The following is a 21,361-nucleotide window of genomic DNA, read 5'->3' on the forward strand; positions in this document are numbered from 1 at the left end:
CTAGTAGCTCAGTAGTATAATTGTCTCTGTTGAAGTAGATTTCTACTCTTAGGATGATTTTCTTTTTCAGGATGTTTTTAATTTTCAAGGGTGGTGGGTTTTTTGCAATTTTGTTTGTGGTGGATATGTGGACCAGACAAGCTAAGCTAAGTCAAACTTAGCTAATAAACCACAGACAGAAATCACCATATAACAGTTGTACACTGTCTGATAAAAGCAAAGCATTCAGAAACTTTTAGTCAAACAGAAAAGAACAATGGAGAAATTAAAGCTGTATATATTAGGGGTAGAATTTTGAATTTATAACTGCAGAATTATTACTTCTGATTAATAAAAATTCCATGATTCTCCTGCCTTCTCCTGAAGGGAGGAGAATCATGGAATTTGGCCCCAGAAGGAAAGCTGAAACCAACTACTACTAAGTGTAAAATTAAGCAATTCAAAACTTTGAGTTATTTATTCTTAACTATTTGAATTGCCAACTAATGACCTGCTTAAATTCTGGTAATAACTGCAGCAGCACTGTATTTACAGCCATTTCACTGAACAATAATTTTACCAAGGATTATTTCAGAGACACTGTCCCTTTCAGAGTCCAGTAATAGGTAATTAAACATTTATCAACTATGTATTAATAGTTTTTCTGGATTATTCTTTACAGATTAATTCTTGTTAACATCTGTCAGCTGTGTTTATTTATTGCCCTAATGGTTTACAGATTTTAGTGTACCTACTAAAAACAAAAAACCATTTGCAGGTTAAATTAAATGAGAATACAGGAATAACCAACACCTACTCTAAGCTATGTCCTAGTGACATGAACTGGACAACAGGGGTAACTTTGGGTACCATTTCTTTGGCTTACATGGACTACAGAGCAAAACCTGAAGAGAGGCACAAACTGAATGTGATTCCATCTCCGTAATTAATGGCAATTAAGCACGATCTCATATGATAATGTTTACCTATCTTCAAATTTCAAACTAAATTCTTCATGGAATCGCAGAGATTGGAACCTCCAGGGGTCATGTAACCCAACCTCCTGCACAAAGCAGGTCCAGTTACACCAAGTGGCTCCAGGACTTAACCAGTAGAGTTCCAAACCTCTCCAAAGATCGGACATTTCACAGCCTCTTGGGGGTCCTGTCTCAATGCCTGGCAAACCTCACCTTATAGGTTTTTATCCTTATAGCTAATCAGAATTTCCCACTTTTCAACTTGTGTTTATTGTTTCCCCTGCCATCCCTGTGCAGCTCTGACAAGAACCTAGTTCCATCCTCTCCACGGCCTCCAAAGCAGGAGATGCCATAGTAGTTAAGTGCTCCCTTTTGCCCTCTCTTATTCAGGCTGAGCTAACCAAGATCTCTCAAACTCTCTGCACATCACATGGTTCAGCCTTGTAACAACCTTGGTGACCCTCCACTGGGCTTGGCAAGCAATGTCAATGCCTTTCTTGTACCACTCAGTCCAAAGCTGGACACAGCATCCTAAATGCTGTCTCATATGAGCTGAACAGAGTGGAATAATCCTTTTCCTTGGTCCACTGGCCACACTATTGCTAACAACATCCAGTTACTTTCCAAGTGTTAAGGATTTAAGACCTCTGTAACTTTTTTTTTCACAATAATGTACTCGCACAAAACAAAACAGTCTCAAGATGTAACTGTGTCAATCTCATTATTCAGTATAATTCCATGAAGACCACTGGAAATCCAGCAATTTTACCAGTGTTGTAACCAGGATTTTGAAACAGCGTTGCCCTTATGTCCCTGATCATTTCCACTTCCCATAGCACATTTTCCTTGTGCCACTGCATCCATCTGGGTGGCTGGAAGATCAATCAAATCAGTCAAGAAGAAAAAAGAAAATGTTATATTATAGTTTGACAAGGCCTAATGACACAATTTAAGAATCAGAAAACCCCTCTCAAGGCAGAGGGATTTCATCTTATTGCTCCCCCATTAGAGAGGTTCAGCTCCTTATAGATTCACAGTCTTAGTTTTAACTGGATCGGTTCCCTGACCAAATTCACTATGTAAATGTCCATACTCTGTGGGAAGGCAAAGCAGGCATGGGAGCCTACAGGCAGGCAAAATGCAAGCCTGCTTAGTTCAGCCACGGCACCGATTTGAGTGATCTTTTGTGCAAGATTCAGAAACTGAAGTTTTGTATGACCAAACAAGACACTGAAGGCAAACCCCCATTAGGTCAGGTGACTACTTGAGTATCGAATCCCAGTACTACGTGGAAGGAAACTATCTAAATATACATTTTCTTCCTCAGTGCTTTCACAAATACCAGCTCCCACACTGGTCAGGTTTTGGCACTTGAGGGCGGACCTTTTCAAACCAACACAGTTTCAGCTTCAAAGTTTTAGGTAAAATAGCCACACAGCCTGTGCATTTGGCAAAAACTGCCTTTGGTATCAGGGTCACCAATGCATCACATGAATTCAGTGACAGGAAGGAAATCAGGTGGTTTCATGGAATGGCATAATTTCCGTTTTATTTCCTCCTTTATTAACTTTATTAACAGAGAGACTGCCTGAGCAGTCAGGGATTAGGTTAGGAAAACTAAAGCCTTGACAGAATTCAACTTGACCAGGGACATCAGGGGCAACAAAAAATAGCTTCTTTGGATTTCTTGATGATAAAGGGAATACTAGGAAAAATATGGGCCCTCCCTGGAAGGAAACGGAAGACCTGGTTACCCAGCACATGGAACAGGTCAACGTCCTCAACATTTTTGCCTCAGACTTCACTACCAAGTGCTTCAAGTTGCAACCTGGTCTGGTGGGAGGTGTCCCTGCCCATGGGGGGGACTGGAATGAGATGAACTTCAAGGTCTTTTCCAGCCCAGGCCATTCTATGATTCTACAAATATAAATTGGCAAGTATAATCTTGAGCTAATGAGCTGGAAAACACTGAGCATTACAGCTCTTAAAGCAATGCCATTAGAACTCTCATTTTGCCCTTTAAAAATATGATAGAGGAAACATCTCATTTGTTTTATGGTGCCCTTTAACAGCTGTACTCAAGGGACACCCAAAACAGCAGAAAGCTGCATTGGCAAAGTTAACTGATATGCAATCAGATGCAGGAGTCAGCTTCAATTTATTAAGTTCCATTTTGCCTTCCCATACAACCATCCCCAAGAGAAGGAACAACATAATTGTACAAATTTGTTGACAATATTGCAGGAGAGAAAGGTCCCCATTTTAGCAGCAAGGCTGTTAAGGTAAATTTACATATAGCCTCCAAACTGGAAACAAGACCAACAATTCCATGTCTACTCTTATCTGTAAAACTTGAAAGTATTGTAAGAAATAAATGCAAAAATTTACAAGTAATAGATGCAATATTTTAAGTTATTAAGAAATGTATTATTTTTAACATCCATTACTGTTACTGAGGCAATACTTCAAGTATGCATAAAGTATCCACATCATATAAAAGACATACCACCAGATACTGAAATTGTTTAAAATTTGTGGGGGTGTCAGATTTTTTCAGAGGAAACATTATGATGGTTTCTCTGTAAAATTAATCCATTACAAAGCTGAAGCAAATTCAGTATTCTGGTAAATACACTTAATCCTAAGGATATTAACTAACAAAATGCATCTATGTAAGTAGTAGCTTGGTAGCTGTCTGAAATCCTTCCAGAGAGCAATGCAGACAACCCTGCCACTCCCTTTTATTGCAAGAACCAGGGCAGCTCCAAGGGCTGAAAACAAGCCAGACAAACCCTGCGTGACACACAAGGATCTCAGCACTGTGCTGAGTAGTGCAATCAGAAACACAGCAGAGGTTTAATTTATCTTACCTACAGAGCCAACCTGTATCTAGCAGATTTCATGCCTTGCAAAAGTATTTGTACCAGCTGGGAAATGCAATCACTGGAAGCACTAAAGCTCTGTCCGTGCAATCTTGTATGTCAAATAAGAAGCTGGTATAGTACATTGAAATCTTACAATCCAACTTAACTCAGAATTGATTACTGTATTTTTACAAGATAGTAATCAAGAGCTCCAGTGCACTAAAAGCAGAGTAGGTCTATTGCCACAACAAAAAACAAGTTTACATAATAAAAGGTCTGACCTTTTAAACAATTAAGGGTATTACTAAATCATCCTCGTGTGAGGAGCTCAATTTCAAACAATAGCATGAGTCATGAATAAACACGCTGTTTGCAAAACTTGCCTAAAGTAGGGTTGGAAGAGCTTAATTGCTTAACTCCTTCCATTAAAGGAATATAAAAATGTCTCTTGTTTGAGAAACCAATAGATCTCTGAAACTCAGTAGAGAGACACATAAATATATCAAAAAACACATTAAAATTGAAAACTAAGAAACAAAAGGAGTAAGCTCAATATTTCTTACACAGCCTCAACCTACTTAAATACTTCTTAGTCATGTATGACTAGAAATACCAGAAGTTCTTCATGTTACTTTTTAGGGCATTCATACATCAATTTATCAATCTGAAAATACCTCCCCAAAACAATTTATTTTTCTCATTTTATCACACAGGCAAATCATACCAATTTGATCAATATTGACTGCAACCCCAGTTCTCTCTTGCCCCAGAAACAAACTTCTACTGCCAGAATGTGCTAAGTTTTGATCCCTCCCCACTTTCAGTTCCAGTTACTGTTGAGATGAATCAGGAGATCTAAAAGACAAGGCAAGTGGGACAACTCTGATAACTAAAATAAAGACTGAAATGAAAATGTAAAACTCTAAACAACCACCAGTTCACAGAGTTCAGTAGTTTGCCATCATAAGCAACCCTATAATAAAAAATGTGTCAGAAAGGGAAAAAAAAAAAGTCTGCTATCAACTAAACACTAGCACAGCTTTTTCTGTTGCCCAAATTGAAATCTTTGGGGCAAACAACAAATCCATGGGAAAAATAAATACTGTGCCATGTAAGAAATGAATACATAAGTAAATAAATAAAAAGACCCTGGGTAAAAGAGTCTAGATACTCCCAGGAACAGATCACACCACACTACAGAGTCAGAGAACCCCTTAAGGGTCAGCCTGATCCAGGAGAACCCTCAATACGTGGTACCTAAGAAATTATAATCTAATTAGCAGGAACATTTGCATGAGATGCAACTTTTCTGCCATACAGCCATTTGTCTCATAACATTCCACTTCCTCATACTGAAAGCAGCATAACTTGCTCATTTGGCAGAACCAGTCCATGTGTGGATTGCAATTAAACTTTGTTCACACCAGGGAAAATACTGGCATCTGGTTTATGCAAGATCTTATCCCTCCTGAAGACGGCTCAGTTTTTCACGAAGTAACAGAAGTCACCTCATCACTACTCCTTGCCATAAAGGCACCATGAAATTTCTGGTCAACAAGACCTCTGTAGAAGCCTACAGAGATTTGCAGTAGAAATATTGTTGTTGCTATGAACCAGAAAAATGGAAATGTGTGTGAAATCACTGGAAAACATGACAGAACAATGATTAAAAGAATGATCTGTACTGATAACAAGTAATGCTGTTGAGAGTAGTGCCCTGGGAAAAGTAAAACTGAGGAATGTGTTGTTTATATCTAGACCAGAAGGCCTGCCTTCTCTAAGATCACAGTACAGTGGCTCTTCAGAAGAAGATCCTGCCTTTCTAACACCAGGAGGATGGAAAGTTGGAGCATATCACATCTGGCATTTCTTTTCCTGTATGACCAACAGGAAAACAGACATGTATTAAAAAAAAAAATTCGAAATCAAAAAAAACCCCCAGGTATCAAGCATGAACTTCATTTAAGATTTACAGAGTTACAAGCTCTTTGTTGCATCAAAGGACCTTATATATATATAAAGCTGAACACCATAAAAGATCTGTCCAAGGACTAGTGCATCATCACCAATGAAAACAACCTCAGAGATATGAAAACAACCTCAGAGACCTGACATCCAGCATGTCTTACACGCACAAAGGAGGTCCTGGCCAGACCAAATGCACACACAGCTTGGTGCTTGGAAGTACTATCATTATTCTGATACCACTGTACTGTGAGTGAATCAAATTTATGACAGAATGAGTGCAAGTGGGTAAAATGAGAATGGTTTCCCCCTTCCATGAGATCCTGCACTGCATTTTCTTACATAAAATCTTTTACAAGTCATCTTCCAAGCCTTTAAAAAATGGGATTGGACCTGCAAGCAAGAAACTGTTCAAAACCACAGTGTGCTTCCACTGATATTTTTACAAAAATACTCTTTGCAAAGCTTAAATAAGAGAAAGAGTACACAGTACAAAAAAAAAAAAAAATCCTTATTAAATTGTGAATTATTTTCAAATTTTTCAATATGTAGTTGAATGATTGCTCTAAATTAAGTCAGCAAAATTAATTTTTCTGCTTTTTCAACCTTACATTTAATTTACAGTTGTAAAAACCTCAGCAAAGCATAGCAGTATTGTCTTATTTCTAGAAATTAACTGTTGCTGTGTAGAAGTTAGCAAGAATTTCTGTTTTGAAGACCATTGCCATCCTTCAGCCTGTGATAAATAAATAATTGTGATTCGTGAAACAGATGGGTGATTACATCAAAATAAAACAAACGGATTGTAAAACTTAATTACACCCCCATAAAGAAATAAAACAGACCCTTACAAGGTCAAGAGGCCTAAAACCTCCTTACTATCCTAAGAATAAAATATAGTAGAACTTTAAATCTTTAGGCGCCTGTTCGTCCAAGAATGTATGAATTACGACCGGTTGTAGAGATAATACTTCTACTAAATACTTAGCAAAAACCTGTAGAATGTATATGTATATGATATAATTAATATCATGTACCCTGTAGTATGTGTGCAGATTTGGGAAACTGGTCCCCATCTCTGTCACTCAGCCAGCTGCTTGCTTTTACCATATAAAAAACTATTATTCAAGAACTTATAGAAACTCAAGACTTTGTTTATCACAAGCCCAAGGAGAACAATAACTCACAGAAACTTATTAAACCATTTACAGTCAAGAAAAGAAAATAATCATCACACCTTATTTATGCCCTTAGTAAAGATGCACCTCTCAAAGCTTAGCAAATTTTTCAGCTTTTTAAAAGCAATTTAACTGAATAAGCCAACTGGCATATTAATGTTGAGGATATGATCAATGGGAAATAATAAATTAGAAAGAGACATCGACATTTCTATGTGCAAACATGAATCAAAAGATACAGTAATCAGGTAATATTGTAATTATCTGTATCTCCAAATGAGAGATTTTTCTCTCCTCTCCCCCCCTGCTACTTTTTTTCCTAACAAAATTCTAAAAATCTCTACCTATCTCTGTTGGTTATGGATTACAACATTTTTGGTTGCTGACAAAAAATACATTTCAATTCTTACTTTCTACCTAAATACAAGGATTCTTTGCTGAGCTATGGAAACCACATACTCCTGTACATTAATTAACACTCTACTAAGAATGAAAATTTTCTTTCCTTTTTCCCATAGCACAAGTAACCTAGGGAGTAAGGAGTTTTCAGCACAGACCAAAAGCTGTTCCATTTCATTAGATACAGTCACTAAATACTTGTTGACTTTTGGAAGTAGAGTTTCAAGGTACTTGCTCTCATGCAATGCTAACAAGCAATGCAGAAGTATTTTACATTTTTTATACTTTACACATAAACACAATAAGCCACCATAAAAAAAAACAAATAGAAATCTTACCTTCTTCTGGTACCAAACTATAGCATCGGTTACTTTGGACGCCATTTATTCCACTGAATTCACAGAGTCATTTTAGGCTGTTAACAGAAAGAGACAGAAATTTACTTCCACCTTCCCGTTGAAGGGTAAGATAGGGAATGTAGAAACACTCCCATTACCTGCAAAGCACTGAACAGTTGTGTTTACTTTTACTAAGAGTTTGGGGTTTCTCCTCTAAGCAAACAAAAAACTACAAATCTGCTGCTACAGGACATCAGAAGCCTCAGTTTTGTCCTTCCTTCACAGTAGAACACAGGTTGCACAGAGATGATCTGTCATTGTCTCACAAGAACCTCATGAGAATTATATTACATGACCCTTTTTTTTCCTGATAAATTAAGCAACCTATAGTTATTAGTCCTGCACAGTATTCTGAAGTCCAGGAATAATTATGTTATAAAACGCAAGAAAAATTCATACAGACTATTAGATATGTTTGGGAAAAAAAAATCAGTGCTAAAACTTCACTAGTCATAAAATTAATATCCTCATGAAAACAATAGAACAAAACTAAGTCAAAAGGAGAAAACCAAGGAAGAGAAGCATGTTTTATTCTAATGGTAACAAATAGCAATAGCATTAATTAATCTTTGATGTCACTGTCATTAGTTTTCAATGTGGAAAAAAACCAAAAGCCAAACTTCCAGCCTACATAAAACATTTGTACCTTGAAAATTAAGTTTTCTGTCATGCAATAAATCAGCCAGAGTTAATTCAGGAAAAAAAAGGAGAAAATAAACATAAAAAGCCTTCAGGTCACAACTCTCTCATAGTGGGGAGCCCAGAACTGGACTCAGCACCCCAGGTTGGCCTCACTGATGGCAAGAAGAAGGAGGGGTAGCTTAGCCACCAACCACCACCTCAAAATCGGCCTCTCAGAAAAAACAAAAACCACAAAAGAAAACCAACCAACCAAACAAAAAACCAACCAACCAAACAAAAAAAAACCCCACACATACCCCACCAAACCACTAAACACGGAATTCTGGGTTTATTTCTGATAAAAATATCACTCTCGTAACATAGTCAACAATAGCATGACCTATATTTCTTCACTGAATGGAAACAAGAATTATTAACTCGTAGGCAGTTTTTATAGTGAAAGATTAAATGTGATCTTTATCTTTCTCTTTGATTTCAAGACATTTGTTTACAGCTTTCGCACAGATAAGAAAAGCAAAGAAAAATGCAAGATCCAAGAAATGGAATGGAAATCAAAACTGTGCAATAAATTAAAATAAGTGTCTTTATGAAACGCCTAAGCATTAGAGCAACCCATGACACTTTATTATATGTTGTTCATCACCAAAAATTTCAGGTTTTTCCTCTTTTTAAAGTAGATATTAGATTACTTGATTGTACCAGCTGTTAGTACAAAAATCGCAAACACTCCCTCTACAAAAGCCCTTTCAACACAGCCATCTGCCAAGACATTTTTTGGAAAGAAAAATAGGCAAAATGTCCAGCACACAGCTGGATAAAACCACCATGCCATGCGCGAGCAACTGGCTCCCAGGCTGGGCACAAAGAGTTATAGTGAATGGGTTCATATCAGACCAGCAATGGGTCACCAGTGGGGTTCCACAGAGCTCCATCTTAGGCCCAGTTCTCTGCAACACCTCCATAAACACCGTGGACTCCAATATCTTTTATACAACTTCAGATAAAGTTACAACCCAAGAGAAAGAAATGTCTCAGAAAGCTTAGACTGTCACTGCAAATTTCAGAAATATCAGAACACTGACAATTGGTGCAACTGAGCAAACAAACACCACAATTTTCCCACTGTTGATAATATCATCATGTAAGACACATCAAGTCAGCTAAAGCTGGCAGCCATGACTGTGTCAACATCTGTAATTGGTCCTTATTTGTTTCTGGTAATAGAGTCTGTTTTTTCTAAAAGCAACTATCAATTACTAAGAATTCATTGGCACAATAAATATAAAAATATTTATATCACTTAAAGCAAGAAGTCCAACAGAGACTTTGATATAACCTGGCATATCACATAGACTGGTCACCCTTCTTTCTCACACATACAAAGCTTACAATAGGATTTATTTTCTTGTTTGAAAACCCGTTCAATTAAACTCAAATTTAAAATCCTTTGCTACATTGGACTAGAGACTCAAAGTCCTTCCTCACAAAACCCTTCCCCACACACACAAAGTCTCCACATGCATGACCTAAATCACCACTGCTCAGGGTCACACTTGCACCCTCACCTTCCCCTCCTTTGAGTCCTCGTCTTGAAGGATCTATAACTCCTTGTCATTTCTCTTAAACCAACATCCCCTCTCGCACATAAAATATCCTGCTTCCTACCACCATAGTCACAGGATGAGAAAAAGGTTGGAGCAACTCATTATCAGCAGTAAAGAACTGCTGAACCGGCACAGAAATCTTTCCCTCAATAGCTACATTAACCCGATGTCTCTCTCCAAGGTCAATGATTTTTCAGGAAACCAAGGTTAACTCATGAATCCAAGACTTCAAACTGTGCCAAATATGGCTAAAATTGGATAAGCCATTTTAAAGGCAGTAACCTTTGTTTGCAGTAGTTTTCTAACTCACTCAAAAATCTTTTGCCTCAAGAAACAATTACATCACAAAATTATAAGCCAAGTATAATGAAGTAGTTTTACTTGATTTCTATCAACAAATGTGTTATTTAGATTATCCATGGTTTTCATATTTTCAAGAAACTCTGTACATTAAATCCTCCATAGAGTCTATTTTGGTGGCATTTAAAGCAGATTTGCATACACATTTGCATAAACAAATGCAAATATGGTGCTTACAAAAGTAAATATGACAAAATCATGGGATGGATGTCTCAAAACAGTGTGTGCTAAGTAAAAATACCTCTACAAGGAAATATCACATGCTTTCTTCAAGAGATACACAACCATTTCTGAGACAGCACTGTAATGAAAGGTGAAAAACCTTATTTAATTATTTCTGGGCACTGTTTCTGGCTGCAGGGGCTTGGATTTGTCTGTGGTTTGATTTTTTGGTTTGTCTTTTGGTTTTGGGGGGTTTGGGGAGGTGAAGTGAGACTTTATGAGTTTAATAGACTCAGCCTGAAGCTAGCTTATCTGGATGGGCCTGGCTCTGACCCTGCATCTGCCCACAGCTCACCAAACACTTCAGATTGGAGACAAAGTATTGCAGCAATTTCAGAACTCTGCATATTTATTACAGGTTCATCTCTCATTCACAGCTGACAGTTCATATTGATCCTGAAATCAGCCTGTACAAGCCATGCACATCAGTATCAACCGTGTAAAAGTGAACAAGTCAAAGCAGCTGACAGACATGCACAAGCACTACAGAGCACTGCCTATTCTTCTGCCTGGTTCTCCTCCCATCCTCTCTGGACCCATCCATCTTTTCCGTGTTCTGTGTTGAATATTGGCATCTGGGACAGGGACCAGCTTTAGCACTCAGTTGTATAATGTCCTGTGCAGAGTAACTACTGCAAGATTAACTTAATCTTAACTAGCTGGAGACTTAATAGCAGTACAAAAAATACTCCCAAACTTCAGAGATTAGACAGAGCATCCAAATATAAAAGCTTGATCACAACATCTCTGTTACATTCAACAGAGCTGTTCATTACACTTCCATCAAACTCACAGTTAATGCTATGAATAACAAGCAATATTTTTTAATCAAAACTTCATTACTTCCTTAAAGCTAAAAGCAGATTATCTAGTTCTAGTGATCCCTATTCAGAAGTGGGGTTTCTTAGCTATTTCCAGTTTCAGGGCATAATCATATTCCATTTTAAGTACACACTACACCCCACAATCAATTGAGCAGTTTCTCAAAGGTCACAGAAATCTATATTTAGATGTGTTCAGGTAGCTAAATGCATGAAGCACTGCAGTGCTTATTGTGTGAGAAAGGATTTAAATAAATTCAAAGTAAGTATATTTAGAAATTTTACTCATATCGTCAGGGTGTTGGCAACCCTAGTCAGACAAATTTATATATTTCTAAATGACAGTCTACAGTAAATGAAAGCAATCTGAATTCTGACACAAGTCCAGAATAAAATTGCGTTCCTTGTAGTGACAAAGAAAAAAAATGACAATTTTTTGAAGAATATACAAATCTAAGCAGTGTCAACCAGCTTAATTAAAAATTAAATTACTAATTAAAAATACAACACAAGCAAGGACACATAGGCAATAGTTCTTTCCTGGTCTGTAAACACTGTGAATCACTAAGTATTCCAAGGAACCTGTCTCCTCTATAACAATCCCAACCTGAATGGTCAGGATACCATCCAGCTGTTGAGTCAAGACTTGAATGTCCTTCTCTACTCATTATGATCATGGAATGATGAAGCGATCAATTTGGCACGTTCACTATACATCATCAGGAGTAAAATTGCAAATCTGTGGCATTTGTCTCAAATGTTTTTTAAAAACACCACTGATTTTTATTACCTTCAGAAGAACTTAACGTTCACAGTAAATTAAAGGCAGTTTTAAAAAGGTTGCTACATAAAGCCGCGAGAATACTAGAAGATGGTTTCAATTGCTCTCCATGATAGACCTTTTTTACCGTTATTAGATCCTCCATATTACAGTTTCACAATCACAGGCATAATTTCACTAAGATTCACTAAGACAACAAATCAGAATAGTAAAGCCCACGGCCTAAACTACTAATTTTGTAGGAACATTTGTATCGCACAAACTCTCTTAAAACATTACACCTGCTCCTGCACAGCTGGAAAATAACTTTAATGACGTAAAAAACCTCCCTTTCCAGGTTCAACATCAAAATACAAGTTAACATTATCATCAGATTGCCGACATTATTTGATACTATAAGTTAATTTTAAATGAGCCCAATAAACAGCTTAGTCACATTAGGCATCCGCTGTTGACTGAAAAGCTGCTTCTGCCATGACGTAACAAACCAAGGCAGGTATCAGTGTAACGCAGATACTGCACTAAACTCACCACGAGTCATCCTTCCCACACTCAAATCCAGGGGAGTTCTGCCACTGCCACAAAGAACAGGGTTAAACCTTGAAGCAATGTTCCAAAGGAAGCATTCTTTTTCATGTGCATTACAAGTAAACTATTAAACCTACATATCCTATTTGAAGGGGAACATCAAATACTATGTGATGCACTCAGTGTTCTTTTTAAGTACTTTATCTATGCATCTGTTCCGAAAAGAGCATTTCAGAATTGCAAATTGTATACAACCAAATGAGAAACTTGTCACTCCCAGGTTCACACCTTTCAGTGGAAGTTTTACCATATTCTGTTCAGCTAGCCTCAAGAAAACCTGAAGCAGGTAAAAGGGAAGGAAAAAGTAAAGTTAAATTAAAAGAAAAAAACAGACACTGCTAACTTAAGGACTGCATCCAGCAACCAGCATGAAAAGTACTCTTGCTGCCATGCCTGCCAAGCCCCCCAAGTTTCTGTCTTGCAATCCAATGTCGTAATAGTTTGTAAATAAAGAGGAATTAACATACTTGCTTTCCCCAAGGAACAACAACTCTGCTAAAACTGGATACCAGCATTCCTAACAATAAACCAACAAAAAACCATCAAAACCACTGAAAACCCAAAATACAATAACCCCCAAACAACAGATAAAAAAAAAAATTGAACATCTCTAGATGTATATTTGGGGAATTTTTTGTTTGTTTGAGGAGTTTATCAGGCCAACAGCATCAATAACAAAATACGAATCAGTGTCTATGCTGGCTGCTGTGTAACAAGCCCTGTACTTTTTGAACAGAGATGTACCAATCATGTCTCATATACCGTGACACATACAGAGACTTGGCAGCATGTCCATGCCTGCCTGTGCCTCCAGTAAAATGTCAGGGACTGAAAAACTGACACTTTCTCAGGCCTCTGTATTCTGCCCACAAACCACTGCATCTGATCCCACTTCTGCCACTGCACATTTATTCTTCCTTATAAGCTCATGCCCTTTATCACTTACTAGCCCAGACAGGAAGATCTCACAGACGTAGCACAGAGCTTGTAGTGAGAAACAGTTTTCAAATTCTGACGGGAAGTAGGCTCGGCTTAGCCGTCTTCACTTCCACACCAAACACACCAACACTTGAAGCAAGAAAGTACCACAGAAAATAACTGTCTCCCAAGGAATACTTGTTTTGCCAGAGAATTACACAACTGTCTGAAATAGCAACAAAATGTTGACTATCAGGATTTCTGAGATTTATTTCAGGTTCTGGTAAAAGAACATTGCGTGCAGTTGCTGCAACTGCTGCAGCCGTTTCTGGAATCTATGCCCTCAGCCTTAAGGTCTGTGCAAGTTTCCTAATTTTGTTACATAACTGGCCCATGGCTCCATTTGAAGTGACACGACACAATCTCATAGATACCTTACTCATAAAAATAGGGGGGAAGAACTCTTCTACAGAGAAATCCAGGATTCCACACCTCTCATAATTTACCCTTGAGCCGGCTGAAGTATTCATAAATTAGCAAAAAGCTTCTACTATTTAAACATACTCTACCATTTAATAAAGTAGACAAATCCAAACCCTTAAAGGAAACTATAATCAAGCTAATTTTGCTTATCTTCTATAAGAGACATTAGTTTCAAAATTCCCATTAATCCAAATACAGTAATTTCTGCTAGCATGATAGATCCAAAAGCTGTTTCTGAAAATGCTGTATCTTTTAAAAAAATTAAATTAAACACAGTATATGGTCAATCTTGAGTTCTGTTCTATTTAATTCCTGGGGTTTTTGTACTAAATACCATACACATACATACATATCCTACTAAACATTTGTAAACTTGTACTGAGAAATCCTTGAAATATTGCAGAGATTTGCTCTTAAAACTGTCATAACTTTATTAAAGAACAGAATATCTATAAACACCAAGTTTTTAATTTATATATACAGCCACTTTAACAAATACTTGAAAAAACCAACAAAACAAATACAGTATCCACCTTGAAATAAAATGCTAGGCTCCTTTTCTCCTTCATGTGATTCTAAACACAATAAATCTTGCTCACTGGAAATTCTGACTTGTGTTTAGGAGGGCTTGTTTATCTGTCACCAGGCATTGCATAGCAGAGTTGTGGCTTCTCAATGACTACAGTCAGGAAGCTGAAAACCACTCCTAAATCACCAAGTCTGCATCATGTTCTACAAATAGTTATCCAGCAAGTTCTTGATGCAGCTGAGGCATAAAGTGGCTGAGCTGTCAGAAAAAGCTGCTGTCTCTTGTAACAGTCACTGTTCTGCAGGAACACAGTAGCAAATGCTGGATCTCTATTCTTTAAAAAGTCTCTGGAGTGATCCAAGCAAGGAATTGCAGAGTAACAAGCCTTACAAGTGTATCTGGCAAGATCCTCAAAACAATCATTAAAAATGGAACACCATTATACCCTAAAGACTATCTGATAGGGTCTAATCAGCAGTTTCTGCAGAGGAAGATCATGTCTCAGTCTATCAGTATTTCTGAACATGTCAAACTATCTGATAAACACGAGCAAGTGATAGAACATATGTGGACTTTTCAAAGAGCCTTTGGAAAGATGTCAAAGACTTCTAAACAGACCACTGTCTATGAAAAGCAAACATTGCCACAGATCAAAACCAGCCAGAAACACTGAACAAAATTTGGAGTCAACCTTCTTCAATGCCATGGGCAAACTGGGTAATGAAGATTAACAGCAGCATCCAGACTGCCTAAAGTGGCCTAGTGATCACCTGTTCAGATGCCCAGGAGCACCTTGGATCACCCGTCACTGGCCTGTAGCTCTTCCATTTAGTGCCAGTCTAAGGCAAAGTGCACACAAATCCCTGTTCTCCTTCACGTAGAACCATCCTAATCCCGAAACTAAACTCAGACTAAATCTTCCTACTCTGGTCTCTCTGTTCCACCAGCCTTCATGTGCCTGAGTGCTCCGTAGTGACAGAGGCAGACACTCGGGGCCTCATCCAGCAAACACGTGCCCTAGTGGCTACCTCTTTCTCAAGGTCTCACGTTAAAGGATGAGAGCATCCAGAAATCACAACTTCCAACTCTCTAAGTATGCCAACCATCAGACTTTTACTAGAAACACAAACACAGACACTCATCACACTGCTGCTTCATCGGGCGCTGACAGCTAAGGGTGGCTTACAAATAAATTGAGATGCCCCACATTCCTTCTGGCTTCCAGAACTCTGAAGAGGGAACTTCCAGCAGAAGCAATCACTCCCTAAAGACACGTAAGGTCCACACAACTGATGGTGAAGGTGAGAATGGCTTAGTAAGGCTTCACAAGGGTTTTAACCACTCTAAGGCAGTACCACCACAGTCACTACCCCTCCTCAGTCACCAGCTCCCACTCCTCTTTCTACCAGCATCAGAGCCCACCATACAGCAGACAACTGTACCATTAACACTGTTAATCTGGACTAATTAAGACTATTTCCCCCCTCCTCCTCCTCTTATTTGGACCAGTAGACTAGCGTTTCTATAAAGTACTGCCTAAATTAAGTCTTGAAACAGAGTGAACTGAGTCCTGTCCTATTTTTCCAAATTTTAAGCCTCTGTAAATATGTCCAGCGACTTGCTGTATTTATCTTTTACACTTCAGGGAAGAAAAGAAAACCTGAAGTAGTGACATTTCTAGATAACAATTAATCTTAAATTGGCAAAGCTTAAGAATACAGATTAACTTTTACAATGAACAGGCAACATAAAATCAACCATGTCAATGTTATCTATAAGTGTTATATGTTACATATGTTATATGCATACTACTCAAAGCTTTAAAAACAGGTATCTCAAATCCAGAAAGGAACTTTGGCAGCTCAGGGAGCTCTTCCATCCAATATACTACAGTCAGAAGAACACAGAGACAGTTGAATAAATGAGGAATGACAAGGAAAACACTGCAGTACAGCTCTGTTGACTGGTTGCACAACCTGATTTGAAACACACATATTTTATTGGAAGAAGAATATTAAAATAATGAGGGAGGTGTTCTGAGAAGGGCTATGAATTGCCAATCACTTAAAAGACTCTCCTGTGGCAGTAAATCTGCATTATATGGGAAATCTGTTGTTTAAATGTGTCTTAAAATGGCTTTTGGTGGTCTTTGCAAACACATGCTTCTTCTTCCCAGCACCCCCCAGGACAAGTGTTATCCATGCAGGAATGTCCTGGGAAGGTGTCCTGAGGTGTTTCCCATTGGCCTTTGTTAACCCCTTCCTGTGATTGGGTGTTCCTGTAAGCCCCTTGAGTCTTCTAATTGGTTACTCTGTGAATCCTCCTAAACCCTACAAATGTAGCATCCCCAACAATAAACTCTCTCTTGCCTCCTCTCCACGCGGGTGTGCTGTCTCTGTGCCTGCCATGGGACCACGTGCGTGGGGGGAGGGGAGGGCACCTCTCCCCTCCAGCCTCAGGGACAAAAGAAACCCCTGAGAAAACCTCTGGAGTCCCCTTTCCCTATCCTTCAAGACGTCGGAATGGTTCTTCAGATGGAAACGGAACTAGAACTGGGCCGCCCCACGTCGTGGGTGGGGAAAGGGATCCAGACTCTCCTGTTGAAACAGGCAAGCATGAACAGGAAAAAAAAAGGAATTATAATAAATTAAATGAGACGTTAAGAAATATACAGAAAATCCAGTCAAGAAAACAACAGCTTTCAATAATACAGGGAACTTCATTAATTGAGCTGAGAGGATAGCAAAGCCAAATTTTTAACAGAGAAATATTATATTACAACACATAATTGGACTGTTAAAGTCAGTACCACAGGAAGTCATTGAAGCCAAGACTTTACTCCCATTCGAAAAGAAAGCAGCTATTTAAACACACAGTAACAAGAAGCGGGAAAAAAAATCAACACAGAGCTGAGGGAATCTCAAGCTTCATGACCCAGGATGCAAGAAAACATCCAAAGAGATCACTGGGCTGTATTTGGCCATACAAACACTCCCCTTAACTCGACCCCTCCACGGCCAGAAGCCAATACCAAGGAGAGCGTGTGAGCAACACATAGAACAAACTGTCCCTCAGACAGATCAACACGAAGAGTGTTCAGCTGCCAAGACAGCATCTGCCAACCACCTAAACCCCAAAAGCATCTGGTGCTGGCCAACTTCCAAAATGCAAGGCTTGCACGATTTCATATTTGATGTGATATTGCTTTAATTTCTTCTCCCACTTTGCAATTGCATTTTATTTTTTAAGAACAGAGTAACAAATTATTTCCAAATGAGAGTTCAATCCAATGCTTGGACTCATTCCAGGAAGCCATCTAGGCTCTCTGGAGTATGTCTACCAAGACCACCTTAAATGAGCAAAGAATTAAATGCTGAGCATTACATATTTCACTTAAAGAGTATTCCCAGTGGAAAACAAATTTGGAAAAAGATCCCCTTTACACGTGTAAATTAAGAAATAAGAGTATAGCTCTAGGAACTCTCCGATATCCTTCCCTTCAACTATAAAAAAAACCCCACACCACATACACAAGCTGTATTTCCAAATTTCTTGACAATATAATGGCTATCTCTATATATAGGTACATGTTTGCTCTAACTTTGAAGCTGCTCTGAGATGGGGTTGGACAAGACTGATGACTTCCAATGACCCCTTTCAACTAAATTATTCTATGATTACATGTAGAGCATACCCAAACATTACACAGCAATACATTATAGCCCTAATTACTATTTTTATCTCTACACGCAATTTATTAAGCTCTTTGTGTTCTCCTTACAAATTTGAATATGGTTTCTACAAGCACATTACCATTTCCTATGCACTCAGAAAGGACTTTATGAATAACATTACAGTAAACTCAAGGGAGAAAACATGATAATTAAAGCTTTCAAAGTCTTATTTTTCACACCACCACCTATCTTTGAGTAAGTGGTGGTCAACCGTCCTCCACCAGTCAGAGGGAGCAGTACCCCTGACAGAGGTATCCCAAGAGTTTTGTTTTGTTTCCTTCATACAACAACAAAAAAACTACAGAAAAAACAGGCCTACCTTTCCCCGTGGGCAGAAGCAATTAAGTCTGTCTGTTTTTACCAGTGTCCCGTGGCTCCCTATTGTCCTGCTCCACCTCACCCATCATTGTTTTCCTGCCCCCCACCCATCTTAACAACCATCCCGACTATTTGGCTGCTCCGGTAGCAGCAGGCACCATGATGGCTCAGAGTTCAGTACACAGACTGCCCAGCAGTTGCTCACTTTTTGAAGAGGGAAGGGACTCAATTATAACTGCCTTTTTTGGGGTGGGAATATTAATTTGGGTCACTACCTGTCAAAAGTTTTATAAAAATTTTATAAAAATTGTGTACTTAATCTCTTTTAGTTGCCATTAACTTTGGTTTCATCATCTGAGAAGTGACTCAAGTGGGAGAAGACAGACAATGAAAGTAATTGTACAAGCTTTTTGCCCTTAGTAAGCCTTGCTAAAAATTCACATAAACTGTCCGGTGATGAATCCATAGATAATGCTGTTTATTATGAAAAGAACACCCTCCTAGACAAAAAAAAAAAAAAAAAAACCAAAACAAACCAGAATGCAATCTTTGACTGTCATTGCTTTCACTCCCATGGGTCATGAGAAAAGAAAAACATTTCTTCAACAAAATTTCTACTATAAATCAGTAGAAGATATGATATTTAGAAAAAGTCTGGGAAAACAGTATATGTAGCTTTGGAGAATTAGGAAAAAAATTATGTCCACTGCTTTCCAGTGACCCCTGCCAGCTGTGACAGGAACAGCAGTGTTCAACCCCAAGAGCCCCGTCACTCTTCATTGCCTGGTCAACTGCCCCAAACAACGCTGATGGAATTCTTTAACACACCTCTGTCCCGCTCTAATACACAGCAATAACCAGTTTGAGTTCTTCCAGAAATCACATCAATGCCCAGCAGCTATGGATACACCCAGGACCAACTTTCTGAGACAAGCTGAGCTAACTCTACTTTAGTAGAAATCCAGTTCTACCAGAGTACCTGAAGTGCTCCATGGAGTTCCCAACAATTACTGGCAATTTACTGGTATGTCACATTCCACACAATACAAGAGGAAAAAAATTCTAGTACAAGCATTGAATTAAACCAACGAGGTTTCCAAATTCTTTTTCAGGTGACTCAGGCTTGTGTTTTATCCTTTGTAATATTTATATCCAAAATAAAAACATACATTGGCAGTAAAACATAGCAACACAACATTTAACTGCACAAACATTCCACTTCAAACATGGATCAGGATCTTAAACGCACCAGTTCCAGGCACTGCTCTCAGCCATCACCTTCAGAAATGAAAATTGCTCATAAATACTGTACAGTGGAGTCTGTGGGGGTGATGTGCGTGCATACATCAGTTCATAAACACCTTACTGGAAAAGAAATAAGACTTCTGAGAAAAAGATTATCCTTTCCAGGGAGTTACAAATAAAGAGGCAAATCAAAGAAGATCACCAAAACCTTCAGAGCTACAAAAATAGCCAAAAACATACAGCTATTTATAACCCAGAGATTTATTCACAGAACACTTTTAGCCTCTTAACCCCAGGAAAACAAAGTCTCATGCCAAGTGCTAATGTATATAACAGAAATATATCCTTCTGCCACATAGTGACCACTCCAAGTGCAGCTAAAGATATTAGGATTCACTTACTAGGATTAACAGGTTATTTCAAGTGATGCACTTCTCCATGATAAAACAGATACCACCATCTGTTTAACAGCATCAACAGGAAGATATAAGCAGACAAATTACTGATGACACACTGTATTTAGCTTCATTCCTATTAGAGAACTCGTGTGTCCAAACTGTAAAACCAGCTGTATTTTCTGTAGGAACATTTCATCACTAAGAATTTCAGAGCGTTAATTAAAGTTCTTTCAACAAGTTAGGTTTTCCAATTAATTGCTTTTTCCTGTTAATTATATGACAGAGGGATAAGACACTGGCAAATTTGGAACAAAATGCAAGACTCAGCAGTACTACATTTCAAGTGACCAGTAACATCTAAAAGCAATAAAAGGCAAAACACCAAGCACAGAGCTTGACACTAAGGACTAAAACTAACCCTGAATCTGATACACGTAAATCACACCCACTCAGAGACTATGTATGAAAACCAAAAGTAAAAGAAACAAACACCTGGATATTTCTACTACCACGGAAAAAATTTTCCTCAGGTCCTTTGTTTTTTCAAAGAAAAGACAGCAAATAAAACACCAGGGAAATGAATGTGACAGCAGGAACTTCACCTGATGGGAAGTTACCTAACATTTTGATTCCCAACTTGGAAACCAAGGGCAAGCTGTAGTCAAGTTATCAGTGGTCTAGGATGGAAAATGAAAGAAAAGGGATAAGGATTGAGAAAGAAAATATTAAAAGAAGAAGAAGGCATGTAAAAATCAAGAACACGGGAGATGAAGAGAGAGGCGGCTGTGAAGATGCCGAAATTCAGGACCTTTAAAGGGAAGAAGAGAACTCCTATCACCTGACCCAGGCACTGGGGCAGCGCTCGGTGCGTCCGAGCAGCTCCGCGGGGAGAAGGAGCCTCACGGCAGGAGCCAGGGGCAGGGCCCCGAACCGTGACCGCAGCTCCGCCGCCCACGAC

At 38.5% G+C, this 21,361-nt stretch overlaps 1 protein-coding gene across 5 annotated transcripts in view; it reads right to left on the reverse strand.

Moving 5' to 3' along the window:
• Positions 1-21,085, reverse strand: part of PHTF2 (putative homeodomain transcription factor 2) — a 65,609-nt gene extending 44,524 nt beyond the window's left edge. For 3 of the 5 annotated variants that reach the window (XM_032688458.1, XM_032688459.1, XM_032688455.1), the window contains exons 1-2: positions 13,725-13,922; positions 7,701-7,777 (exon numbers count right to left, since the gene is read on the reverse strand). In XM_032688458.1, the coding sequence (XP_032544349.1) occupies positions 7,701-7,745 (45 nt within the window). In that variant the 5' untranslated portion in view covers positions 7,746-7,777; positions 13,725-13,922. Of the gene's footprint in view, positions 1-7,700; positions 7,778-13,724; positions 13,923-20,009; positions 20,408-21,020 lie in introns of those variants that run through there. The other 2 variants (XM_032688456.1, XM_032688457.1) reach the window with 2 other exon arrangements.
• Between the last annotated feature and the right edge of the window lie 276 nt (positions 21,086-21,361).

Source organism: Chiroxiphia lanceolata, chromosome 5 (genome assembly GCF_009829145.1).
Source record: "Chiroxiphia lanceolata isolate bChiLan1 chromosome 5, bChiLan1.pri, whole genome shotgun sequence".
NCBI classification, from domain to species: Eukaryota; Metazoa; Chordata; class Aves; order Passeriformes; family Pipridae; genus Chiroxiphia; species Chiroxiphia lanceolata.